At 40.6% G+C, this 27,996-nt stretch overlaps 3 protein-coding genes across 7 annotated transcripts; 1 reads left to right on the plus strand and 2 right to left on the minus strand.

The window, feature by feature from the left end:
• Positions 1–1,132: 1,132 nt before the first annotated feature.
• On the minus strand, positions 1,133–4,447 carry snrpa (small nuclear ribonucleoprotein polypeptide A). 4 transcript variants are annotated; one of them, XM_056373742.1, is made up of 7 exons: positions 4,395–4,447; positions 3,379–3,462; positions 3,102–3,274; positions 2,741–2,917; positions 2,052–2,228; positions 1,850–1,938; positions 1,133–1,758 (listed from the first exon to the last, which is right to left on the minus strand). In XM_056373742.1, the coding sequence occupies exons 2-7, from the start codon at positions 3,449–3,451 to the stop codon at positions 1,599–1,601; spliced, it is 849 nt and encodes a 282-aa protein (XP_056229717.1). In that variant the 5' UTR covers positions 3,452–3,462; positions 4,395–4,447; the 3' UTR covers positions 1,133–1,598. The 4 variants fall into 4 exon arrangements, with proteins under 4 accessions (XP_056229717.1, XP_056229718.1, XP_056229716.1 ...); XM_056373743.1 differs by having other exon boundaries at positions 3,379–3,459; positions 4,395–4,418; XM_056373741.1 differs by lacking the exon at positions 4,395–4,447 and adding an exon at positions 3,751–4,309 and having other exon boundaries at positions 3,379–3,459.
• A 106-nt stretch (positions 4,448–4,553) lies between these two features.
• actmap (actin maturation protease) lies at positions 4,554–8,932 on the plus strand. 2 transcript variants are annotated; one of them, XM_056373738.1, is made up of 7 exons: positions 4,554–4,777; positions 4,907–5,124; positions 6,051–6,119; positions 6,334–6,458; positions 6,825–6,954; positions 7,456–7,526; positions 8,342–8,932. In XM_056373738.1, the coding sequence occupies exons 2-7, from the start codon at positions 4,934–4,936 to the stop codon at positions 8,674–8,676; spliced, it is 921 nt and encodes a 306-aa protein (XP_056229713.1). In that variant the 5' UTR covers positions 4,554–4,777; positions 4,907–4,933; the 3' UTR covers positions 8,677–8,932. The 2 variants fall into 2 exon arrangements, with proteins under 2 accessions (XP_056229713.1, XP_056229712.1); XM_056373737.1 differs by having other exon boundaries at positions 4,554–4,773.
• A 432-nt stretch (positions 8,933–9,364) lies between these two features.
• Positions 9,365–27,729, minus strand: itpkcb (inositol-trisphosphate 3-kinase Cb). Its single transcript, XM_056373736.1, has 8 exons — positions 27,450–27,729; positions 23,646–25,000; positions 13,777–13,876; positions 13,083–13,296; positions 12,640–12,844; positions 12,109–12,210; positions 11,688–11,759; positions 9,365–11,545 (listed from the first exon to the last, which is right to left on the minus strand). Exons 2-8 carry the CDS (start codon positions 24,819–24,821, stop codon positions 11,336–11,338), a joined length of 2,079 nt encoding a protein of 692 aa, XP_056229711.1. The 5' UTR covers positions 24,822–25,000; positions 27,450–27,729; the 3' UTR covers positions 9,365–11,335.
• Positions 27,730–27,996: the final 267 nt, after the last annotated feature.

The raw sequence follows: 27,996 nt of genomic DNA on the forward strand, positions 1-27,996 counted from the left end.
TAATGCTTCAGTAAATATTATTCAATAATACAACGCAGGCATGGGATATTCTGTCTAATATTGAGTGCTTTTAATTTTGATATTCTAAGTATTCTGCACTTTTATTTAAATAAAGTTCTGAATACAGGATTTAACATAACTAACTTCTCATCAATTGACATCTAGTACAGCGTTTGTGAAGCAGCACCAGCATTTACAACCCAATGACATGAAAAAAAAAAAAAACCATTGGGAATGATGCAACTGTACTAAAAAATGTCAAAGCACAATGGTTCAAGACCATGGACATAATCTAATAGATTTTACAGATTCATTTTTGTTCAGGTATAAACTTCATAGCTGAAGAAACTGAATGAGACTCCAATCGATTTATTTTACAAGCATAACAGAAACGATTATTTATGACCCAGTAATTTTAGATACGATAATTTCTACAGGAGAAATAGAAAAAATTGTTCTTTGGCCAAAGAATTCAATTTTCTACAAATTATCAATATTTGCGGAGAGTGTGGGCAGCCAGCAGTCTGAACCGTATATCATGTTAACATCAGGATTCTCAGACTGAGTTCAACCAAGGACTTCTGTTGCCCTTTTTCTCCCACCCTACATTTGCTGTTCGAGCTCCACTGCTGACTAATAAAGACAACAATTCGGATAATCAGCTTTCCCCAATACAGAGGGCTGAGATTAGGCCATTTAATATTCCAAGCAAAAGCTTGAGCACAAGTAATTTCCCCCAGATATCCCATACTCTGTGACTGAAGCTACATTAAAAGATAAGATCTCCTGATGTAGCTTTTGGTTGGAATAAAGGCCGACAGGTTCACAGTCCTCCGTAGCGAAGGCTTTAACACACCTGCATTGACAATTTACTGCTATATATTTAAAGTTTCTGCAGCACTGAAGCAGAATTGGGCACAAAAGATAAAAATCAACATTAAATTGAATTATTTCAGTTGGGTTGCTTAAAAACAGTTTACTGAGGTGTTTAACCCATCCATCCCTATTCCCACCTCACACCACCGCAAAACATCAATGTCAGCGGTAGAAGAAAGTAGGTTTATAGCACCAGCTATTGGCCTAACATGAAATCATACTGCAACATGAGCACATGGGAAATCACAAGGGAGAGCACAGTCTTCAAGAAACATTTTAATTATAAAAAGGAAAAAGCTCCAGGTACAATGTCTGGTAGACCAGACTCTGGGTGCAATGCTTTATGACAAACAGTTAAAAAAAAAAAACTTCATACATCAAGTTGCTTGTGGATTCAGGTATAAACTACAACAGATATATAACTAATACATTTGTGAAATTCATTATCCTAATTTTCATGGATGTACTTGACCATTATTTCAAGTCAAGAGTTCTGTAGCACAATAAAAACACAGCAACTTGATGGAAATAAAGTATACTTACATGTAATCCTGGAAGAAAGAAAAAAATCCACCACCCGTGCAGCACTTATCAGCAACTGTATATAAAACTGGTTCTTACTTCGGGTCACTGCTGTTCATTTAAAAAAAAAAAAGACGAGTGTTTGTGTGTGTATGTGTGTGTGCACGCGGATGTAAGAAAATGGCCGGTCCTGAGAGGTGTTACTTCTTAGCGAATGAGATCTTCATGGCATTTGTTTGTGTGATCTTAAAGCCTTGTAGTGCATCTCGTGCAGCACCGGCCTGCACTTCATTCTCAAACTCCACAAAGGCGATGTCGTGGCGACCAGGGACCAGACGAACCTCCTTGAACCCAGGAAACCTGAATAGACAACAACAGTCAGGTTCAGCCTTTAACTAAAGGGCAAATACAAATAGGTATAACTGAACGCAGAAAATGAGTCGTTACTGACTGGTTGAAGAGCATGGAGAGCATAAGTTCGTTTGTCTCCTCTGGTAGGTTGGTGAGGAAGAGGATGTGATTGGGAGGATTTTCTGCAACCTGTGAGGACAAAGGCCAGTAGAGGTCAGAATATAAGCATAGGCTGATATGCTAACATTATTTAGATAAAGAAAATGACCACATGCACGGTGAAAAGGAGTGACACACGCTACCTGTTGAGGCATTTGTCCAGGCATTTGTCCGGGCATCATCTGACCAGGAGGCATGGCCCCAGGGGGCATCTGACCAGGTGCCATCCCTGGAGGAGGCATCATCCCTGGAGGGGGCATGTAAGGCGGCTGGCCTGGCATGTGCATCATGCGGGGAGCTTGGCTCATGGGAGGCATACCCTAAATAGTGAAGTACAAGTGTGATGAGCATGTCAGTATCATGCTATCAGTGATCCCCACCCAAATCTGGGAAGCCTGTATGCTATTGTTTACTCTGCTGCATGAAAATGCAGTGTCAATTTTAGATCATTTGTCTATCTTATCTGTCAGTATGGGTAGACAGAAACCAATAGGTGAGTAACAAACTCAGTTTTTGTGATTTCTGAACACATTTTTGCCTTTTTCACATAAAACACTTACCGTTTTATTTTCAGTCATATGTCTAAGAAGGTCGGTCTCACTTAAGTTTGATGATTTTTGTTCCAAAGCAAACTGAGGCTTTGCTTGGAAACAAATACTTAGAACATAAATGAGACCAATTGGTTTCAGTGTCAATTTTCTTGGAAAAAAAAGGCAAATTTCCATACTTTGTTACTCTGTCCACAGTTATAATCAGGCTCACTAGTGAAGAGTTGATAGATTGTGCTTGATACTCAAACAAAAACTCTGTTGCCAACATTAATTCTACTTACAGGCATGGCAGCAGGTACCCCAGCAACCATGGGTGCAGCAGCTCCTGGCACACCTTTCTTAGCTCCTGCAGCATCAGGTCCTTTGGTCTTCTTCTTCTCTTTTTTACGGTCACGCTCCACATAAGTGCCCTTCATTTTAGCTATGATATCCGAGTCCTGCTTGGCATACTGGATACGCTGCAGGAAGAGACAGATGAGTTAAGACCATATTTATTTCAAAGACTACTGTTTCAACCTGGTTAACAAGCAGATAAAAGTTTAATTGATTAACTTCTAACAAAAAAAAAGAAATTAAAATACTGAATATAGCCTGGGTTTATATGTTGATCTTCAGTGATCATTCAATGTGAGGATAACCAACCATGGGTTTGTCATAGAAAGGGAATCCCTGCATGGATCTCAGAGCATTGGACGCGCTGTTTATCTCTTTGAAGATTACAAAGGCCTGGCCCTTCATCTTCAGGTTTCGTGCGACCAAGATGTCCAAAATCTGTCCGAACTGCGAGAAAATGGCGTACAGAGACTTTTTCAACTCTACAGAAATAAAGACAAATGAGAGAAACAGTTAGTTTGATTTGATATATTGGTACATTTCACTCGATCCGAGAGAGCCTGCAGGGTGAGGATCCTAAACTTACCATCTTTCTTGATTTTCTCATTCAAGTTGTTGATGTAGATTGTATGGTTAAGCCGTACATCAGTGGTGGCCATCTTCCAACCTGCTGAAGAGTGATGGGATGGGGAAAAAAGCTTGAAATATTACTTTTAAACCATTTAAGGGCACAATTATTATTGAATCGCTAAGCAGCTAACAAGCTAACGTTAGCAAACAACGTGGGTGAACGTTAGCCTATAAGCTAGCTACAACTAACATTATTAAACTAAATACATTCTTCAATCATTTACGCCTGATTATCCCTTTGTCACAAAACAACGTCCAAATGTGCTACCCAAATTTACTAATGGGCTGCAGAAACTCTGATGTACAAATAAAAAGCGATTCAACTCACCTCGAAATAATGAATGAAAACCCCGGCCACGCAAATCCCGTTCACTGTTCTCGCGTTAAAAAAAATAGCACAGACGTCGTTTCCGGTGTTATGGTAAATTCGATGACCTATTACTACTTCGGACATTTATTTTATACTTTCGTAATTTTTGTAGCTGTTGTTACCACACATGGTGCCACCACAGCATTAAGAAAAGACCGTAAATTTTGACAGCGGTGAAGAAAGAAATTGGACCTCAGAGATACAGAGGAAATTACACATTTTGATTGCAGAATGCGGTGTAACACCTGTTGTCACCATAGGTTGTCACTCAGACACATGAATTAACTGTACAGTGAGTTCACGACTCTATACCAAAGACCTGAAAAAGTGTCAAAAGGAGTCATAACGTCTACAAAGAGACAAAAATTACAGCAAAACTACTGTAATGAGACCAAAAACAGCCGCAGAGACACTACATGAATACTAGAGACGAAAAAAGCCACAAAGAGACACATAATGACTAAAAGGAGACACAAAAAAAATGGCAGACAAATACAAAGCTACTACGGAGACAAAATAGCACTACAAAGAGATGGCAAAGTACCACAAAGAGAAAATCTTTCAGTATGGGGTCCTATGTAGGAAGGGTGGGGGTATTTTACCTGTCTGTGATCAGTCTTTCTTACCCTCCGTCCACGCATTCAGTTTATTTGTGCTCTTACGTCAGTCGAGCAGTAGGGGGCAGTGTGGACTTTTACCGTCGGTGTGTGATCCGGTAATAAACACGAAAAAGAAGCGGGAGCAGCCTTTGCCAAATATGGGTAAAACACCGGTGCTGCTAGCTGAGTGCGGTAGTCTAAAAAGAGGGAGTGGGTTTCAGCATGTTACATACAAGTTAATCACTGTTTGTAAGCGATTACCGTTTACTGGAGAGGATTTTTACACTTCGGTTTCTACCCGAAGAGCATTCAACACCGAGTTAAGATAACTCCTTTCTCGCCCTGTTTGTAGGCAACAAAGCTGCTAGCTAAGTTGTCAGAGGTGGGTAGGTTGTGTTTGTATTTTTTTATTACAGTGTTTATCGGATGTATTGCAGTTTTTAAGAGCTGCTGGAACTTGCCCCTTTTGCAAAGTTACACAAAAATACTTAAGTATTTACCACACTTTCTATCAGGTTTAACCTAGAAGGAGCTGAAGGAAAATGTCAGTGCAGTACCCCCTGTCATCTCCTCCTCCTCCTCCTCCACCACCTCCACCTGCTCCAGGTCCACCTCCTCCTCCTCCAGCCTCAGCGCACAAGAAGAAGCTGTATCAGACTATAGCCAGCAGCAGGAGTCCTGTAGAGGGAGACCACACAGAGGCCCGCTTGCTGCTCAGTCAGAGGGACAGCAGGTGAGACTCACTGCGAGAAAACATTTAGCATGAATATCTATTTATTTGAATCATGGACAAAAGGCTTATTGTATGGAATCTGGATAAGTGTTACATAAACAACAACAGGTCTTTCCAAGCCATGATGAATTAATAAAAGTAAAAGGACTAATATTATTAAATCAAAGTTTATTATAACACAACATTAAGGGTGAACTCAGTGTCAGGATGAATTTAATTTTGCACATTAATAGATATACAAATGCTTAACATTCATAATAATAACAAATTAATGTTTACATTACATCCCGCTCCATGGACTGAGTTGCCTACACCATATTAATTCTCTCAGTGTCACTTATTTAAAAAAAAAAAAACATTTACAATGAGACAAGTGGATACTACACTGTCGTTTCTTTCCACTCTTTCGTCATTCAATATTCAATGTTCTGTTCTTTTCGCCACCCTGTTCCTTTTTTCTTTCTCAACAGCTTCCCGCTCTAAGTTTCCCCTCCCTTTTAAATTGTGCAGTTCCAACAACAGCTTAATTTCTGCACATGCATCTGGTTCGAAATCCTCATGAGCCTTGCAATAATTTCCATTTGACAGACATTGTTATGCTTGTTCTCATTACCACATGTGCATTTTCACTATGTTCTGAGGCTTAATAAACCAAACAAACAGTTGGTCAATTAACTGGTTTATACTGAAAAGTGTTCCTCGTATTTTGTCCACACCACTACTTGCATAAGGTCGGCAGAGAAGAAGAGAGGAAAAAGTTGCTTCACAAAGAAAAAGGTTATTTTAGGGCTGTTGGACTGGACTGTAATGGATTGTACATTTGTGCCAAATAAGCTGTTAACTCAGTCTAAGGTTGAAAAGGCAGCAAAGTTGTTTTCATGGAATATTGTGTATTTATGTTATGTGGTGTGGTTCTTGTGCTTCAGTTTTAGGAAAGACCTGCAGTGGATACTGGTGAACGCATACGTGCCTTCCCTCATCCAAGATGGTCCACAGTAAGTCACTACAGTGTCAGTGTAATACTTGTCAAGTCACATTCGGCTCTACATTTGACTGAGAAAATACTTATATAATACAAATAAAATGGTTACCAAGACTGTTGTATGTACAATGGGGCAATTCTTACCTGAATGCTTTTATGTTTAAGTCATTAAACATGACATATTTGCTAGGGTGTGACTGTGAGTGTGTTATTCATTTACCTTTCAGGTGCGGTCTGGTGGCTTTGTGGATGGCTGCTCACGTTCGACAGCCACAGCTGAGTATTGACATGGAAACTGTGGTTGAGACAGCTCTGAGCAAGGGGTACACGGCACAGGGTGAAATGTTTTCAGGTAACAAAAGTGTGTAAACTGTTTTGGTCAAGTCTATAAAAAAAAAAAACAAACAAAAAAAAAAACAGTGGGGAACAACAGCAAAGAGGGGAGCGTTTCTGTCATAATGGATCACAGTAGACATTTTCCGATGGCATGGCAACACATTGAATCCTCACAAAGGCAACATTATTAGGTGTTGGCAGAAGTAAAAATACGGCATTTGGCTTTAAGAGCCAGATGTAGGAAGTAATTTAGAAATGTGGAAGTTATATAACCAACTTGTTTTAGTGTTGCTTCACTCTTACACACCATAAACTCTCACACTGTGTTGAGTTTATGGTGTTTGCTTTCTTTATGTTGTCATTAATATTTTTATTTTGTCAGCTAACAACATGGCGCTGCTGGCAGAAGAGGTTTGTGGCTGTAAGGCAGAACTGCTTTCTGGAGGTTTAAGTGGTAACAATGCTGCAACCATCATCACACACCTGTGGGGGGGACAGCCTGTTCTCATCCCGTATCCTGCAGCCAAACTTAACCACCATAAGGCATGTCTTTTACTGCTAATGTTAGAGCAAGACCGATACATTGGCCAGGCTGATATATTTCAGGCTGTATTGATTTGTGTATGTTGGCTGACAGGTAATAAGAAACTACAGTACAGAAATACTAAATTATGTTTGAGCTAATTTAGACACAGTGTCATCACTACATACAGTAGTTTATCTACCAGAGAGCAGCGACAAGTTGATATTTTTTATTTTACTGTAAAATGTCATATTTAGCATGTGTCTTGGTCACAGTTCTTTTTAAACTAATTTGTAGTGAGGGATCCGTATTAATGTTGTTTGCTTATTTAAAAAAAAAAATTACTATCAGCTGATGTATTGTTATTAAATTTTTTTTAATCTCCCAAATATTGATATTTGAATTGACTTCAAAAGCCCAGTATGATTTGGGCTGTGCTTCATGTCATAAGACAAAAAGATTACAGGACATTCTTTGACAGTATATACAGATATGATGAGGACTTCAACCACGAGCCATGTCAGCGGAGCGGCCACAGGGCGCACTGGGCAGTCGCTTCAGGTAAGACTGGATTGCTCTCTCACCAGAGGAGTGTTTTTGTAAAGGTGGTTCAGAGTTTATTGTGAAAAGCACATCTTGAATTAACCTAACAAACTGAAACAAGATCACTGCGAAATCAAGTACTGATCACATCAATTCACAGTGAAGAATAAACAGTATGATACTATCTGTTAAAACAAAACTATATAATATGTAATAAAAATAATATCTAGAGTAAAATCTTACCCCAAAACTAGCAAAATAACTGCGATGGACAAAGGAAAGAAGACAGTTTATTTGTATTATTATATAACTTGGTGGTATAGGTGTAGATTTAGTACATGCAACATACTTTTAAATAACTTTCAAATTGGATGTATGTAATGCATGTAATTTGTTTCATATCAGGAGAATAAAATAAAAAATAGAATAATTAAAATAGAAATTTTAGCTCTCCATCAGTTGTTTTATGTTACGTGGTTTGTACATGTGACATAACGGCCTCCATAAGGTAAAAATGCTGTTTAAAAACCTTGACATTGGCTGTGTGCCACTTTGTTTATATTCAACAAATGGATTTCTGGGTGGGTCTTTAAGTCTTTAATTTTATTTAGTGATAGTTAAAGAGAGAAAAAACATGAAAAAAGTGAAACGTTTCTTACTATGAAGCAATAGCCATGCAGCCGAGTTGTTAATTTGCATTATTTTATGTATTTAAACCTTCCTGAAAATAAGCCGGATTTACTTAAATTAGCCTGGTTTAACTGGCTTTTTGAAACACCTCTCTCTAAAAAAACATCAGGATCTCACACAACTACTGTATCTTTTTGTTCCAGGTGTTCTCCTCGGTTTGGACCAGGGGAGTGTGAGTGAAAACCACCATCAGCCCGATCCCAGTCTTCCCTGGCTTTACCTGCCCAGTGGCACCAGTTTCCCTTGTCCCGTAAACGGCGCAGGACTCAGAGAGGTTTACATCCTGGCTAAACAGGGTAAAAGCCTGCGCTACCAGCTGTGGAGTTTGGACAGCGTAACTCAGAGCAACGAGCAACTGAGGACGATGGACCCTCAGAGAGCTAATAATGAGACCCAGTATGTGGTTCCTAAAGGAGGAGTGGAGGCCGGGCTGGCTGGACAGGCGGTGTTGCTCCACACGAGGACACAGGACCAGTGACAAGTGTGACGCTGCTGGCCGAGAGGACCCAGCTGTGGCTTTTAAAATGCAGCTGTGAACACACAGTGAACAGTCCACGCTTTAATTTGCTGAGAGGCATCACAGTGAATTCTTATGGTGCAGTGTGAGTGATCCTACAGTAGAACCCATGTAAGTATTATCTCTAGTTGTATAATGCCTTTATGAGCAATGTTGTGTGTAAATTAATAACAATACAATAAACAAGAGGCTCTTGGACTGCCTTAAAAACAATGAATTTCCACACATTCGAGTGAATACCTTGAACTTGAAATTATTGAATTGACTGAATAAGCCATAAACAGACAATCCAACTGAGGAATTTTGTGTCTCAATTTAATTTCCAGGACACAATTGTTCTAAAATGAGATCTTATGTGATGTAAGATTTTATCCACATCACACCTTTATTTAAACTGAGAAACTGTGCTGTTGTATGGAGAATTATATTTTTGTGTTGCAGGTTTACAATGTGATAAATTTTCATCATCACTGAGTGAATGGAATATATTTACACAATAAATTCTTGATTTAATATTTTGTTATCTCAGTTCACTGCCCACCTGCACGTTTTGCAATCTTCAGTACAATAAATATTTAAACATTAAAATCAATGTAGATGTGTGTTGGGGGAGAGTGAAAAAAAACAAAAACAAACAAACTCTGAAAACTCTTATTTCCAGTTTATTGCAATCTGTGACCTTCTGGACAGAGCAGGGATTTATTGACAATTTTCACCAGTCTTTGTGTGTTTTACAGCTTTAAAATATGCTGCCTTTAAAAATACAAAATGTGGTTATGAATCCAGTTTTCTTACAAAGCAGCACCCAGTTTGAAAACCTGATCATTTGCATTTTTACAAATATAGAGAATTTTTGGGCAAAGAAATCAAAGACTTTGTAAACACTATTATTCCTTACTCCTTGTATGTTTATTTTTCAGAGATGGAAAAACTTATTTCCCAAATGCAAATTCCAATTTCATGAAGTCAGATGTTTGTAGTCATGTAGGCAATTTGTGTGCTAAGTGAACCGCCTATGTGCGCGCGCACACACACACCAAAACAGTGCTGCCTGACGCTGTCGTAGGACGTTTACTGAAGACTGTAATGTTCACCAACCTTCTGCATTCCAGTGAAGGAATGACAGATATGATCATAAGCACTGTGTTACTATCTAAATATAACAATGTTTTTTCTTTGTAAACTCTTGGTCTTTATACAAAAATTCAAACCCACAAACCTGTTTAGTTTAGCTATGAGGTTTACAGCAACATCTTCATGTTTAAAACAGATATTCTTGTATTCAATAATGCGTCATCCTTTCAATCATAAGACACGTTCAAATTTTCCAGTTTCAACATCACGTGTGAGTTGGTACATAAGTGAAATCTCATGAAAGCCTAAACAGACTTATCAGTTCAATCAGGTTATTCCAGTTTCATTTCACCCTGAACACCACGGCTTTACTGTAAAACTCCCAGGAAATCTAAAGCAACACTGATCACAGAGAATCGAGTGATAACACCGAATTCAATTCATGTTAAACTGCTTAATGTCTGCATCTGTAAACCCAGCACTTGACTGCTGCTTCCCATCTTAAGACACAGAGGCACCGTTTGACTTGTTCAATGGCTTTGTGAGGATCCATAGTGCAACAAACTCCAGACAAACATGGCTGCCAAGCTGCTTAATGTACAGTTACTTGGGAAAAAAAACAAAAAACTTTCACTGCATAATCATATAAAAATCCAATTAAGAAAACACTTTCAGTTTCTATTAGAAGTTAAACTTTGGGATTAGATGTAAATCAGTTTATACTTGGGTGAACTCTTTGGAAGAAAAAAAAAAAAAAAAAGCAGGAGTCCACTGCACTGGAATGATCAAACAGCTCTTTCTTTAAAAATGCCAGGCACAGAAATTGTACAAACAAGGTAAGGAGGTTATACCAAGGCCAAAAGAAATTTAAATAAAATTGTATTTACACACCAAGTTAGTTAACACATGGTCTGACCAGTGTTTTAGTGTTGCTGTATACTTAAGCGTCAAAAGTGGTCCATGACAACAATACAACTCCCATTACCAAAGCCTCTCAAAAGGCGAGTAAAAAAAAAAAGGTTTTATACCACTGGATCAAAATTCATGGCTGTCAGAGTACACTGTGCAACTCTAACCAGCAGGGGGCGATGGTGAGGAGGGAGGTGCATAATGTTATATTACATGTCTTTGCAGGAAATAGTGACTGTCAGAGGTCCATGAATTCATAGAACTGTATTCTCACAGTCCCAGTGACAGATGTTACTGCATTAAAGTCTCTCCCTCCTTCTCTTTCCACTACCTTCAGCCTCAACTGATCGCAGGTCGTCTGTCCCTAAGTTCCACAAATGGAGCATAATGTATGACGTTGTCTCTTAGCATGTTCCACTCTGCAACAGAGATCCTGCGCTTGCTTTGCCTCCTCTTTTTACACAGGTGCAGGTGGGTAAAGACGCTTGGGTCAAGGAGTGGGTCTTGAAAAAAGTAATCAAACTCTTCAATCAGTCTTTTGTCAGTCTTTCCTTTTCTTCAAACTCCCCTGATCTTGTATCTCTTCCACCATCTGGACTTGGACAAATCTTTCATTATAGTCTTCTGAGTCTCCCTCTCAAGGTGTCTGTGGGAGCATACTGCTGAAAATGTCTATGAGGTTGTCCAGTCCCCACAGGTAACCATCCTCCCTGTTGCCCTCCAGCCAGGGAGTCCTGTGGTCCAGAGTCCGCGGGTCCGGCAGGGGAACCGTCTTCCCAAAGTCGATCATCCACACTCTGGCCTTTCCCGAGGCGTCGTGCACAAACAGCAGAGAGCTACCGACGACCTGCGAAGGAGAAACCGGTGAGACGGGTGATATTAGGTGTGTGAACAATTCAACACAGAAGCTAATGACGGGAAGATATCATAAATCTCCAACTCGGCCAACAGGTTTGTTAAGAATCATGAAAATGGAGTGTGTGTCTCACCTCGTGTGTCCTGAAAAACTGTGACTGCTCAAGGACCGAGCGCAGATCCTCCAACCGCTGCAGGTAGAGTTTCTAAGAAAAAGAAATAAAAATAAAGAGATGTAGGGCAGCAGAACAGAAAGAAATTTCTAAATTGGCTTAAAAATGTACATCTGAGCGTGTGGCCTTATGTCCTTCCTTAATGCATGTGCTGCCACCATCAATGACTGAATCAGACTTTTTAATTATTTGCATTTATTAGCATGCAATACAACTGTGCTCAGCTAGTAAGCCAGAGCTATAGTATAGCTATAGTATTTATTCACTTCACCCAAATCACTCAATCTGTTTCATCCTGAATATGTTTGAATCGACCTACATTTTAAAAACCTCTTGCTGTTGTGCGCAAAAAAAAAAAACCTGCAGTAAACTTGTAACATACCAGAATCTGAGTGTTGCCGTCAACAAAGTCCTCCAGCGCCTGCATCACCTGCTCTCTGTGCTTTGTCTTCTTAAAGTTGGTGTTACAAGTTCCATCAGCTTTCTGTTGAAAAAGAAATTAAAGGAAGGCCGTTTATTTATTTACAGCTTGCTGAGTTGTGTTTTATTGAGGTTGCAATGAAAAACTATGACCAACAAATAGTGAAATTAATTTCAGTGCTGCATCAAGCAGGCTGCTTCAAACGCTCACAGTGTCATCAGATATTTTCATTCATGTCTGAGTAACATGCAAATGTACAGTTATTGGTACAACTTGATGACCAGCCCTGGATTAATTTTGAAAGAACAAACAGTCCTCTTTATGTCAGCACATCCAGCCAAAACCTTCAACAGACTGTGTGTGTGGTCTATCCAGTGAACACACTCATAAATATTTATTCCCATTGATTGGTTTACTTCTTGTAAAAACTATTTGCTCTCCTCGGGAACTCTGGCATGTTCACAGTGTTGGATGTCCACGACGACCTCTGACCTTAATGCCTTCGATGCGGAAGCCCATGGTGGCCGTGGAGCTGAGCGTCTCCCTCCACTGCATGTATCTGGGTTTGAGGACGCCCTGCTGCGCCCTCTCCTGCTCTGTAGGGGCCCCGGGGTCCACTGCAACCATCTTCTCATACATGTCCTTCCGCAAACGTGGACGCTCTCTAGCTTTTATCAGTTCTTCCTCCAAGTACGTTCTGAAAAGCAAAGGCTTAATATTACTTTTGTTTTTAATTAAGTTGCTCTTATTTTAATCCTGTGAAGCGCTGTATTACTATGGAGAGTAAATGTATACATATGTATATATGTGTTCATGCTTAGACATGTGCAAAGGTTCATTTTCAAGGCTTATTGTATCTCCCAAAAGCATAAGATAAGTCTTCTTCTCTATGGTCTTAGAAAATGTTTTTCACACACACTTTCTTACAGTCTTACCTGCTGCCCATCTTACAGTCCATGATGGAGGGTGAGTCAAAGTCTGCCAGCAGGTCGTCCATCAGGTTATAGTCCTGCTCGTCTCTCTGTACGACGCCGTAATAACCGGGCACATAGGGTCGCAGAGTGTCCTTCATCAGCTTCTGTAGGCACAGTTGCTCACACTCACAGTATCGCTTCAACAAGCGTCCGTACTCCCCAGCCTGGAAGTTACCTTGGAGAAGGAGATGGAATAAAGATTCAAGAAAATAGTTTGACATTTTGGGAAACACATTTATTCACTTTCTGGAAACCTCTCTCTTGTTTATATGGTAAATATGAAGCTGGTGCCAGGGGATAGTTCGTTACAAACCACAACTTGTCATTATACTTCAACTTGAGCGCAGATTAAACAAATGAGGCATAATGTGTTAATTAGTGAGCATTAGAGGTGCTGTTGTTGCTGGTGGATTTCATAACCTTTAGGACAGAACCAGGCTAGCTGTTTCCCCCTGTTCCCAGTCTTTATGCTAAACTAAGATAACCAGCTGTTGGCTATAACCTTCTATTTAAGGAACAGACATGAGACTGCTAACATCTAGCTCTTGGCAAGACATCAATTAAGTGTATTTCCAAAGCAAAAATATCTTTAAATAATGAGGATGAAGAATGAACCTGTATGCATATTATGCAGAGGCTGTATATTGATGCATACCTGCATGGCCAGCTAGCTGCACCCATGGGTAACGCTTCTTGAAGGACACGACGAAGGGGGACCAGTGAACCATCGTCTTCAATTTCTGCCAGGACTTATTCTGGAAAACAACAAACCACAGAAAACTTCATCCTCTTCTTACAAAGGCAAGGGTGGTCACACAGGTGACAAATCTGAAGCCCTGACTACACAGCGCGAGGTTTAATGTTTTGGTGAAACAAAGCACTGAACTAAATACAGGCTGGTAGATTGATTATTCATTAAAAGGAAAACACACCCTGTAGTACACACGTACACACGTACACACACACACACACACACACACACACACACACACACACACACACACACACACACACACACACACACACACACACACACACACACACACACACACACACACACACACACACACACACACACACGTACACGTACGTAGACATTGGACAGATCCTCCCCTTTACCCAAGGTTGTGCATCCAGGTGCACAACCTACGTGACAAAGCCCATTCATAAAACATTTACCCAAGCCACCACTGTGGAGTCGTAAAACATACCCTTACTGTCTGAAACTCTGTGTGTGTATGTGTGTGTGTGTGTATATAATCGTTATCTGCATTGGGAAACACCAGAGCAAGGACAGTGTGCAACAGCAGCTTTGACGCAAGCAATCTGAGAGGAACATGACATCGATTGATTAGAACATGTGTGAGAAATCACAACAAACGGACAGCCAGTTTAGGATGGGAATGTGTGTGTGTTACATTACACTACTTAAGGGCAAACATCACTGAATATTTCTCTAGGCTCCTTCTCATTATGCAGTCAGTCATCTTTCCTACAATATTTTTCATGTGTACCATATGCAAATAAAGGTCTGACTCGGAAACACTCATAATTAAAAAAGGAGGCATAGAGATAAAGGTAGAGATAGAGGCAAAACAGAATCATGTGAGTAATAAAATGCAGGGACAAGAAGCAATAATCATAAAATTAATCTTTTTATAACCAAATAACTTCTGTGAATGACTGCTGGGCCTATCTCTCTGCCATGTTTACATGTCCGCCTATCTCTGCTCTCCTCACTTGCATTCTTTCCACAGCTGCTCAGTTGAAACTCTGTCACAATAAAACAGTCCTAATGCAGGGATATACACACACTCACACACACACACACACAACAGAAACTGTGACTCTGTGTTTACCTTAGAAGAAGAGAAAACAGGCTTTATTTGACTTTATAGAGTGCTGTTTTGTAACTCAGAAGTTTAAAACGCACTGAAAGCCAATTTTTTTTTCTATCAGCTTCTTTCTGTGAGTTCAAAAAATACAAAATAATCTTCTGAAGTTATTGAAGCGGATTAGGAAGTTTTTGAGTGTTAAACTCTTAGAAAATAAAACCTAAAGATGTCTTATTCAAAATGTGTACTTTGATTGTTGCTTATTTTAGTGCGGAATATCGAAATTAGTCTTAAGAAAAACATTGATTTGAAACCAAGTTTTCAGAGGTTTTAGCCAATTCAAAGTCCAACATGAAGACAAACACAGTCCATAATATGTGACGGAAAGTGTTTGTATTACCACGTCATTAATGAGATACAAAATACCCATTTACATTTTGGGTTTGTCATGTAGATAAAAGGATTACTCACCTATCATAATTCAACACCAGGGAAACTGTAGGTTTTATGTGGACCTAAATATTCAAAATATATATTGTGCAGGTGATTCTGTTCTGTGATCACCATCATTAATCCTACACACGCAAAACCTTTCAAGGTGACAAATGTGATTACAAGCATCCTGTTTCAAAATAAAAAGGGTTGGGAACCAGATTTTCTGACTGCAATCAACAGCTGTGATCGTCCGTGGGATCCTCGTGATGGGAAACTGTGTGCAGCAGGTTTGTGACTCGATAGACAGCTGGTCAATGTCAAGATTTCAGACAGACGCAGGAGGTAGAGAGTAATAGGAGTGAACACTTGACACCTGTGACCTGAGCCTTCAATCGCATCAACAGATTAACCCCGACATAACCCCGGCCGACTCGGGGGGAAGAGAACAGTGGTGAAAGGTTTGAACAGTGAATGCATTTCACCAAACTTGCGAGGTGGAAGCCACAATTTGCAACATGACGAAAATTCCTCTTGCTCATTTCGACATGTTTGACTAATGAAACCAGGCGCCACGTGTTGACCCATGCATCAGCAGAGAGAGCCCTGAAAGACAATTAATTGTAAAAAGATGACACTGCAAATTCTGCAAATCCTACTGTAAATTCAGTAGGTTTTCTATAATGACAGCTACATACTATTACCTCCTTTCTTTTCTCCACTTCCACTGTCTTCCTGTATTTGACTGAGTTTGTTATTTTGGCCAGTATTCTTTCAAAAGCAATATGCAGAGACCGGTATCCAACCTTGACCTCAAACTCTTTGGTGGAACACACTGTTAGGACAAAATAAAAATGCCTAAACATTTCCAAGCCTTTCTGGAACTCAAACTGAGCAGACTCTCCGCTCTGTTAGTACAGTAAAACTGTCGCTAGCGGTTGGTGTCCAAAGTGCTGTTGTAAGGGATAATTATGAACCTGTTATGTAAGGTTCACAACACAAGGGTCTGTAAGACAGTGAGAGGACTCTGATGGTGCTGTGAATAGAGGGGGCACAGGCACATGAATGTATACATGCTCACTTTAGCCTCACACTCCAACGACCCATTTAACAACAAGATTACACTTGATGGTGAGAACATGTTTAAGCTATATCTTTTTTTTAGAGCTGAATCAATTACTCAATCATGGGAAAAAAATCAACAACTGTTCTGATTCTCGGTTGTAGTTTTTCTAGCAAAAGTATCCCTGATTCACTGTTACTAGATTCACCAGTGTGCTGCTTTTCTCTCATTAATAATAGCAACCTGAATATCTTTTGGTTTTATACAGTTGGTTGGTTGGTTGGTTGGATAAAGAAAAAGACACATGACATAGCCGTGGGCTCTGATAAATTATAATGAACACTCTTTGCTATTTTGTGACATTTTACAGAGAAAAAAAAAGAAAAACAATTGAGAAATATGCAGATTAATTGCTAATAAAAATAAGTGATAGTTGCGGCCCTAATATTTTTCTAGGAAAAACCCGAAAAATGATCTTGGGGAATAACATCAAATCTGTTTGTGGACAAAATACAAACTGTGTTTGCCCATCAGACCATAATAACTTCAGTTTCTTTTTATTGAACTATTATTAGCAGCATCTGTCCTCACCTGAAGACGACCTCAGTGACAGATGAAAGTCCAGGGGGGGGGAACGGGAGAGGAAGGTGAAGCAGACACCCAAATCTCCAGCCTCTCTTCTTTCAGTTCTTTTATCGACATGCCATTAGGCTCTCTCTCTCTAATTGCTTCGGGCTGACTGCTTAATGTGTTGCCTCTGTGGGGTCACAAGTCTCTGATTAATATTACCATCACCAGCCAGAGCTAATGCTGCTGATGTTTTATGTATAACAGATCCTTGTTGTTTCAGTTTAAACTGAAGAAGTTGCTAAATACTGCAGTCTCATCCTGTGTTTCCATCCCACACACTTCACATTTCCACTCACACAGTCCAACCTTCACCATCTCCGCTTTCCCTTTTATATAACTTGTGTATATATAGCACAGAGCTTCAATTCATTATTCTTTGTTTTCTAAGCTTCCTCTTCATTCCCTGATGCTCTGACGTTGATAAATGCGCTCTGCGATCCTATTTTCCTTCCTTTCTCAAGTTATTTTTCCCCACTTTCATTCAAATGGAAGTCCCTCGACTGCTTGCCTCCGCCACATTGTCTCAATCAAACGCCAACACCTCGTCCTCCCAACAGCATTTCTCAACTGTTTTCTTTACTCCCATCAAACTCCCATCCTCCCTGATATTTACAGGCCTTTCCTAGAATTTTGGGTTGAAATGCCCAGAATGTTTCCGGGTGCTTGTCATGAAGTGACACACACACACACACACACACACACACACACACACACACACACACACACACACACACACACACACACACACACACACACACACACACACACACACACACACACACACACACACACACACACACACACACACACACACACACACACACACACACACCTTTGTGCTGGAGTCCCTTCGTTCACATGACAACAACAGTGGTCATACTGGAAGAAGTCACACAGACCACAAGAATGTGTCTTTACAGTCTTAGTTTCCAACACACACATAAGCCCCTTTACACACATGGTAAAATAAGAGAGCATAAAATGGTCCTCCAATAAATCCTGACTGTAATATCCAACTTTTGCTGAAACGGTTTCAAAGAGGTGTTGAATCAACTGTATGGTTATTTTAGAGGCAATGGTTTGTGGGATTATATTGCATTATACCAAGAAGTGTCTCTAATAACTAGTCTACCTTCAATGATGTAAGGAGTAGGGGTTCAGTTTTAGCTAGTATGTGTACCTAATAAACTTGCAACTGAGTGCATTAGTTAAAGTGAAATACCAAAATTAACATCTGACTAATTAACAGATTGCGTAAAGTATTACAGCCTGACGCATGATGATCCTGCTGGTTGGCTTATTGGCTTCTTAACCCAGATAGAGAGATCATCACAGCTATGCAGGACTGCACAGGGCCAGAGAACTGCCACACACCGCAATGGCAACAAGGCACTGGGATATCAATCACATTACACCTGAGTACCCAAGTCACCTCCATCTGATCTAATCTAACCTCATATCATCTCTCTGAAGAAGCATGACGTTAGCGACAACATTCAACGATGTGGGACGTACGTAGAGAGAGAACTTTAATCTGCTCTGGATAAATTTGCCACGCTTACCTGGCAGACAGAACAATAGTGGAGGAGGAGGCAGGCGCTGACGCAGGCACACACAGCCCCGGAGACGAAGCGAGAACGCAGCCAGCACAAAATACTCCGCACCATCAGCACAGGGTCTCCCCAGACAAGCACTACCAGGGATGTGTGCCTCCCTGCTGGCCTGAGATCCTTCACAATCATCTACCTTCTTTAACCGAGCCTGCTGTTAGCTCCTGGCTAATGTGCGGTCTTATGTCAGTTATTTAGCTTCAGTCAGTATATAAACCCTCGTTGTAAACCGAGGCGTGTGTTGCCTGGTAAGTAATCCTCCTCTGCTGTAAGCACTCTCACTTATTTCTCACACTCACCCCCTCTCCTTCTCTAAAGCCTCTTTTTGTCATCCCGGTTCACTATTTCTCCTGTTTCAACATCCTGTCACTCCTCCCTTCCTCTCTTAACGCTTTTTCAATACTTGATATCTTCTTTGCCGAAATCAAGCATATCCACGTACCTATAGATTTAAAGCTGTCAGTTTTCTCTTTCAACCATCTGCCTGCTCAAACTAGTCCACTTTCCTTTTACTTCCTCCCTTAAATCATTCACCCTCTCTCCCTGAAGGTACTAGAGGTGTCTTCTCTTTCTCCTCAGTCTGACCTTTGTTCTTCTCCTCTCTCTCTCTCTCTCTCTCTCTCTCTCTCTATCCCCTAATCCACACAGGGCCTATCCTGAGCCCCATGCTGAGCCAATCTCCTGCCAGATTCATGACTGACTGGTAGCATGGGGGTAGGGACAACAGGCCTTCCCATGTCCTCCCAATGCTCTCCTTTTGCCTGCATGACAAATTCCTCAGTACTATGTAACCTACAGAGGTGCAGGTGTGTGTGTGTGTGTGTGTGTGTGTGTGTGTGTGTGTGTGTGTGTGTGGACACAAAGCAGAACCTGTCAGGCAACTATCATCAGCTACAGGAGTGACAACATATGCATACACTGAGGGTGTTTTCAGGTACTGTCAGAGCTCTTTTCTCAAAAATAGTTGATATGAAACCACTTCCCTTTCCCCTGACTTAAGTCTTCTGTGTTCGAGGAGCTCAGCTGTGGTGACCCACTGAACATACAGAAGATGGCAAAGTGAAAAACCACCCTCAGAAAAGACACTTTAGAAAAAGTTAAACAAATTTCTGCCATTTTGACTTCGTTGTTCTGGCGCTACTGGTTGTAATAGCTGTTATTCCTCCACCAATGCTTGTCATTCTAATTTGCTGAGCTAATGCAGAGTGTGGCTGTTGTGTGTTGTATTGTCCATGACATTATGTAATTGTTACATGTGTGTTGTGGTTTTGAAGTATAGAAATGCAGTAGATCGTAAATATATTCAGGAGAGATTCAGAGATTCAGGAAAACAAACAGTGTGGAATGTATTTGTCTCCTTTTTTGTTTTTTTTTATTTTTTTACTTTGTACCAGGGATTTTTTTTTTTCTTGCTTATTAACTTTGTGAACTTTCATAGATTGTGTGTATAAGTGCTGTGGGAGTGATGTGTGGGATTTTGAATACAAAGTGGCACGGAAAACAAGTCAGCAATTGTGGCTCATGTGAATAAGCATGCATTAATAAGAAGGATTGTCACGTGTAGGTGACGTGTTCGCAGTTTCAGTGTATGTTTTTGTCTGCCTGTGCTCTATCTTCTGTCAGCTTACCCTAATTTTCCCCTTGTTTTCTGTTCCACTGTGCTGCATGTCTCATGGTGTCTCGGGGGAAAATATTAAGCTCTTGCGCAATGCTAAATGTGGTGGAAGAAAAGAGTGGAGAAGTTGTAGAATAATATGTGTATTGTTGGGCTGAGTAGACATTTCTAGGGATTTACATCTAATAATATTCAAATGACAGGGACAGACTAGATACTGCCGCGAGAAAGAGAGAACAAGACAAGGAGAGAAAAAAAAAGTACCATATATGGCAAAGACGTCACCTAGCAACCAGCTCTGCCTTCAGCCCAATTTTCCATGACACACACTCAACTCTGAATGCAAGACGGCATCGCCGCGAGTGTGTATGTGTGTCTAAGCATGCATGTGTGAGCAAGTATCTGCTCACGTCACCGAACGTACAAAATGTAACTGGTTTGGCTGGGAGCTGACAGCGTGGCCTCGGCTTTTTAAAGCCAATAACAACAGAGACTCACACACCCTCCTTCAATTAATTACCGTAAAACTGACAACAGATCTTTTATACAAGTACGGGAGGACAAAACATGCCCATTAAAAACCTGCTCTTATCAGAAACCACAGGCCAGCGTCATCCTGTTTGTTACAACAGCTCAAGTGCAACTCCTCAGGCTGCGCATTTCCTGGCTGTCGATGTAATAGCCAGGAAATTACAACGTCCACTGACCTGCTGAGTCAGATGATCATTACTGAAATTGATGGAAAACCAATTAAGTTTAGCAAGAGGAGTCAGCCAAATGTGTATTTGAACATGACAAAGCTTTCCCATAAATTAACTCAAAATAACAGAGGGGACAGGAGACAAGAGAGGGACATTGAGAAATACTAAAGTGGAGGCAAGACTATTTTTTTTCATCAGTTGCATTCAAAACTCCATGTGTCCTCCAACATTACAACAATGGAAACAGGAAATGTGATTTAACTTGAATGTGGCATAACTTTACAAAATAACGATAATCGATCAGCCTGTTTTGACCATTTTTTGAGCAAAAGCTCAAAATATTCTCTGGTTCACCAATGTGAAGATTTGATTCTTTTTTTCTGTTATAATACTGTAAACTGAATATCTTTGCATTTGAGACACTACTTTCTTTGATTCGCGAAAATTATTAATCTATTAGTCAGGAAAATTATTGGCAGATAAACTGATAAAATGCCAGACTGAAAAGGCTGCACAATTATTTGAAAATATAATTATAATCACAATATGACCAAGGGCAATATCCAAACCGCAGGATCTGCAAAAACATTGCATGCAATTTTTTTGATAAAGGTAAAAGCGTTGTGTTGTGGCAGAAATGCCCCGCCCTACAAATCATATTCTCCAGATGTAAAGGAACATGTTTGGTACATGTCCAAAAATCATCTTTTATCATCATCAATGCATCATTTATAAATGTTTTCAGTGAAAATAAAATGACCATTCCACCTCAAATTGCAATCGCATATCGCAATATCTGCCAAAATAATCACTCTTTTTTTTTTGCATCTCGTGCAGCCCTACTTTAAATTGGTTGTCTGACACTTTAGGATGTACGGTAGGACAATAATAACGAGGTCAGGACCAAAAATTATCACAATGTTCAACTTTCAATGAGCTGAGGAGAGAAGATGGGCGTTCTTGACAGAGTACTTGACTGTATATGATGATTTATGTTTGATTGATGTTCATTTTGTTCCATCTACACTAAATAGGCTAACGATATATGAAGATAATGATTTGAGCTTGTTTGTGTGGTATCTTGTCTTGTTTGTTGTGGTAGTTGTTGGGATTGTGTCCGTTTTTTGTAGATAAGTGATATGATATAGAGGCTAACTGAAATTATAAAATAGCATAAAACAGCCCACACTACTTACTTTGCTTCGATGTCTGTGTAAACCCGGGCACACTCACTTTGAATAAGGGTCACAGCAGTATACCAGTTATTAGCCATCGCTTAAAGGCCTATCTCCACCTCACAGTGATCATAAAGACAGCAGTGTTCAGTACAGCTGTCAGAGAAAGAGCAGTGTGTGTTTTTCTATGTGTCATGTCTTTCTCTGTTTCCCTCTGGAAAAAATAAGTAAAATACCAAACAAGGGTGGAACATATACACTGCGGAAAAATGACTGGGGCTTGATTATTAAAAAATAGCGCAATATGAATAGCATGCAGGCAGATGAAAATCTGTCAACATACATGCAAGGTGACGTGGCCCAAACAGGAAACCTGGACATTCAGGATTTACAAACTGCAGAGAAGAGGTTGAGTTACTGGACGACCGTCTCCAGTACGACACATCCTGTTTTTAAGTCTTGTCTCATTCCAAGCATTTCTAGTCACAGTGCATCAAAGCCTCTTGACTCAGGGTTAACTTCCTACTTGGAAACTTTAAACTGCATCTTGTGCCCAGAGGAGAGGGAAACCTTTAGTCTATGGGGTATTAAACTAACTTCTAGATCACTCTGATAACATTTGTGGGGTCTATTTGCACATAATATTGCGATGACACACCATCCAAACATGCATTGAGAGAGTGCATGGCCCTAAAGCTGGACCATCAAAGCAAGAGAGTGACACAGAAGGGGTTGAAGATAAGAGCCAGTTTCCTCTTATTTGGTTTAAATTTGTTATAGTCACAATCCCCCGATCTGGGTGGTGCCAGTTGACCCATTAAGACTTTACACTTTACATTAGACAAATTATTTGAAATGTTATCATTCAGATTTCAGTGTAATTTTAAAAAGAGCCACCAAAACACACGCGCTGCGTAGCAAACCTCCTGATTTACTTCAAATGATTATCATGTCCGAGGGGTTTACCTACAAAGTTTGAACAACTTTTACATTTCTGACCGCTGACATGCACTTCAGCCTGAGTGACAGACACAACAACCTGTATATCCACTGACACTGACTGATGAGAGTGTCATTGGAATAATATGGAAATACATGCGTCTTCATGTTGCTCTGAGCTATCTGATAACTAAACAAAGTGCTTATAGCTAAAGCCGTTACAGGATACAAGACTGTTGGCCTGTGTCCCGTATCAGTGTGTGTGCAACATCACATCCATTCTACTTATGAGTGAAGTCATTTTGCAAATGACACCTGGATTTATTCTGGTGATTATTGAGCCTGAATCACATACTGTATGTCTGCCATGGTATATGTTCAATAGCCCAATATAAATAAGCTATAAACTAAATGTGACTGAAACACTTCACAAGAAACGTCCTCCTTGTGATTCTCAATAACTGAACTGCACAATGGCTTTAACTTAATGATCTGTTGTGACAAAGATATTAAGAGACACTCACCCCTGTCCCATCGTCCGGGCTGCACAGAGACCGGGCCGGAGACAGACTGGACTCGATGTCGCTGCCAGTGAAGTCGTCCTCGGACTCCTCGAAGGACGATGCAGAGGACAGGCCGATGGAGGATGAGTTGGACAGTTTCCTCGGGGAGCGCATCAGGGCAGGGGAGCCCCCGCAGCCGCTGTCCGAGCAGGGAGACTCGTCCTCAGGGTGAGGATCAAGACATGAGCCGGTACCGAGCTCCGTGGGGACGGTCAGCAGAGGCGGTGTCCCCTGGGAGCGGGTCGGACTGGGGTCTCGGGTTATGATGAGTTTCGGTATGGTTCCTGTGAAACTTGGGCCTCCTGGAGGACTCTGATGGGCCTGATCAGAATCCTTGCGACTCTCAGTTTCAACCAGACAACAGTTGTTTTGGTCACCGGCCGCTTTGGACGGACATGAAACGGTACTACAGTCAGTTTTTGTCATTTTCGCCTCAGCGTGATCGTCCGTTATCGACAGTCCACTATCCAAAGCTTGATCCGGGAGCAAGCTAGACAAAGTCCGCTCAGTGTCCGGGTCAGAGGTGAGCGGCGGGGCTGTAGTCGGACTCGTCCCCGTCAATACCCTAACACCAGACACAAAGTGATCCCGGTTGTTTCCCCCCAGTGGCTGGTCTTCCATGGCCCTCTTTGGGGGATCGGAGGCATTGTCCTCCCGCTCGGCTTTCCGCTCCTTGCAGCCCGCACCGCTGACTTCTCCGGTCCGCGTTTCCAAACCTGACGCATCGGACGAGCCAGCCGCTGCCTCTCGGCTCACGACGTGTTGGGTAGCTCCGGTATCATCATCTAGGCCGGATGGTGTCTCGAAACAACCCGGGGCTTCTCGATGTTCCCCAACCGCCGACACAACCTCGTCCCTCGGCAACTTTCCTACTCTGTGATCGTGGCGCGTTGCTGGATCTCCGGCTCCGTTTCCGCAACCGAAATCCCCTTCCGTTTGGCTGGAGTCTCGCTTTCTCCTTCCCAAACACGACAACACTTTATTTTTCATCGGATTCCTGTTTAACTGGTCACCCCGTCGCTTCTCTGAGCTCCTGAATCTGCGTATACGGAGCCGCTGGGCTGTCTCGCCTGCTTTCCACCTCGCTCTGCCTCGGGTGGCGGTGCTGTGCGATAGATCCGAGCGAGTTTGGCCCATCCTGCATGCCGTAGTAGTAAACCCAGACACACCTTCAGAGGTTGCTTTTGAAAATACTGGAAACCAAATAGACCGTGACTCTTACAATGTACAGTGAGCCATTGGCCTTAATCCGTTTGATGAGCCTGTGAAGTCTTAAAGTGAGCCATCCCTTCCATCCACGTAGGAATTGCTCATATCTGTGAGAACAAACACATGATGATTAATGTAGTTAACACTTTAATTGCATGGACTAACAATTACCTCGTATAACAATAAACTCTGTCACAAACACTCCCTTACCCTAAACTCGATTAATCAGACTGATAACGTAATGATTAGTAAAACACACAAAGCAAACACTGGTTGTCATTAATCACGTGTTTGCCTCAAGAATGTCAGTTAATCTGTGATTGAAACGATCAGCTCAGAAATACAGACTTTTATTTCCTGCAGGAGGTTACAGGACAGAGAAACTGACAGGGGAAAAGTCACACCAGTTGCACTGAGAGTAATTTCACTGGAAAATATGACATGAAGAGTGATTTAAATGTTGCACTAAATCAAATGAGTGCAAAGAAATTCAAGGTTTCAGGTTTTGAGACTCAGTTTCTCCAGCGTTAGTCAGTGTAATACTGCCCTCCTCTGTCTGGACACTGTACCCTTGTCCAAGTTGTATCACTACAGCACTTTCATTAAGACCACAGTGTTAATCTGTACAGTGTATGGTTTCATAAAAAAAAAAAATACAATTGGCATAAAATATGGTCAACATAAAAGCGTGTAAAACAAAGCAAATTTACATGAAATGTTGACTCAAATACAACACTATTTTTTTTAGTGGGCTATAGAAAAAAAGGCCTATCACAGTTGCCCAGAGCCCAAGGTGCTGTCTTCAAATCTCTTGTTCTGTCTGACATACACTCCAAAAACAAATAAATTACTTTGCCCTTTAATCAGATATCAAACTTGTTGATTTAATAGATTACTCAACAGATCATTTCAGCAACATTAGTGTCCAACACATACTGGCATGTCAACGATTAGAGCTGTAACGATTATCTGATCAACATACAATTAAGTGGCAACTAATTTGCTGCTTTTATTTGTCTTCTGTGATATCAAACTAGTTTGGTTTTTTTGACTGTTGGTCAGACAAAATGAGGCATTTTCAGACGTCACATTGGGCTTGGGAAATTGTGATTGTGAAAACTGACCATCAGATTCATGCGAAACAAAAAATAATTGTTAGTTGCAACTCTTTTCAAAACACAGAAAACACAATACAATACAGTATGTGGGCTTCAACTTCTGTTTGGTCCTAATTAATAATGAAATATACGAGGTGAAATGAAACAGTATTTCTCCCTTCCTGCTGTAGTCACAAATTACAACCTGCTGATAGCTTTTCAGTAATTGTTTTCACGTCAATATTTTGCATGTAAATACAAAAGTCACTGTAACCCCCCCCTCCATCATTTTACAAGACAGTGGCATCCTGGAAAAATATAAAGTATTCTACATGAGACACAGTGAGCAGCTGAGTATTATTCACAGTCATTTACTGTGACAGCACTGCAGTCACCCTGCTGTCAGGAGGGAATGCTCACAAAACGGAAATGAGACAGGAAGGATAACAATGGAAAGAACAGCTCATCGTGTACCACACACACACACACACACACACACACACACACACACACACACACACACACACACACATTAGAGTACAGTCTTTGTAATCAAAATCATTAAAAAAAATGGTACATGACTCACACTGGGGTGGGTGGCTGAGAGTCTTGTGCCATGCTAAAATCAACTCCACACACTCAAAACAGTGACAGACTTTATAGCACACTATATGCAAGTTGGTAATTCCTCCAAGTAAACATATGAAACACTAAAAACTGATCTGAGACGTCAGAGCAATAAATAACCATGTCCACCAGTCACACACTGTATCATCAATCATCTATATCATCTATTTGTCCATTCAGGAGAACACAGAGGAAAAAAGAGTTTCCACAGTGGAAAACACTTTCACTTTAGCCCTAACATTAAATATCCATCATTTCTGAAGAAAGTAATATCACTCTTTATAAAAGGTTGGTTTGAGTTAGTAAGATATTTGTTTAAAGAATAGTTGTTGGTTGTTTTCAGTGGTGAAATGTACTTTTCAGCTATACTTTATACTTCTACTCCACTACATTTCAGAGGGAAGTGTTGTACTTTAACTCCAGTAAGCTACATTTAACTGACAGTTGTAGTCACTTTAAAGATGAAGATTTTACATACGAAAATATGACCAGGTCATAAAAATATTTTTAAAGTGTGGTATTGCTTTATTTATAAAATCTTGATGAGCCTACTGTATTTAAGGTCGCATTTTCCTCTATATATCCAGTGAAAAGATAAGCCAGGTGGCAATATAGAAACATAAAAACAACATACGCGATTTTATACTAGATAAAAGCCTACTAGATTACTGTGTACTGTGATGTAAAACAACAATAAAACGTGATATCTCGTTCACTGTGACTTTGAAGGCATCATTTTGTCGATATCAAACCACGCAAACTGATCAATAATTGGTGAAAAAGGCAACAAAAATCATACTACACACTATAAAATTGTTAGACAATGACTTACTAGACAGATCCTGAGTTCCTGTTCTGGTTCATGTGAAGCAGCTGTTACAATCTACCGGGGATGTGGAGGGTTGTAACTTACAGCTGGCTGTGAAGGGGATGTGTCTGCGGCTTATCTGTTCAGGCTGCAGTGAGCGCGGTGCTGCTGTTTTGTAGTTTCAGCATGTGGTTGAAGTAAAAGAGGAAACGTTTGTTTTAACAGGGACAGGTCTAACAAGCGCAGGCTCTTTAACTGACACCTGAAGCTACACCAACTGAAATACACTAATTATGAAGTGCACAAAATAACTGGCAACCAAACAAAACGATAATTGCTATGGAGGAAGTTACACTGTGACTAACAAACTGCTACCGTTGGAACAGCACGCGACATGGGTGTATTTAAATTGTTGCGTTTAATAGTTCTCCGGATTTCTGGATACACAAGGTTGCACCAACGATAAATCCTTTAATTGTTCACCAAGAAACATCAAATTATAGCGTACATACAGTCACAACTAGTTTATCCTACAAGATAATTAACCATTTGATTAAACGCTGAAAACACT

The sequence above is a fragment of the Seriola aureovittata genome, chromosome 4 (assembly GCF_021018895.1).
Source record: "Seriola aureovittata isolate HTS-2021-v1 ecotype China chromosome 4, ASM2101889v1, whole genome shotgun sequence".
Classification (NCBI taxonomy): domain Eukaryota; kingdom Metazoa; phylum Chordata; class Actinopteri; order Carangiformes; family Carangidae; genus Seriola; species Seriola aureovittata.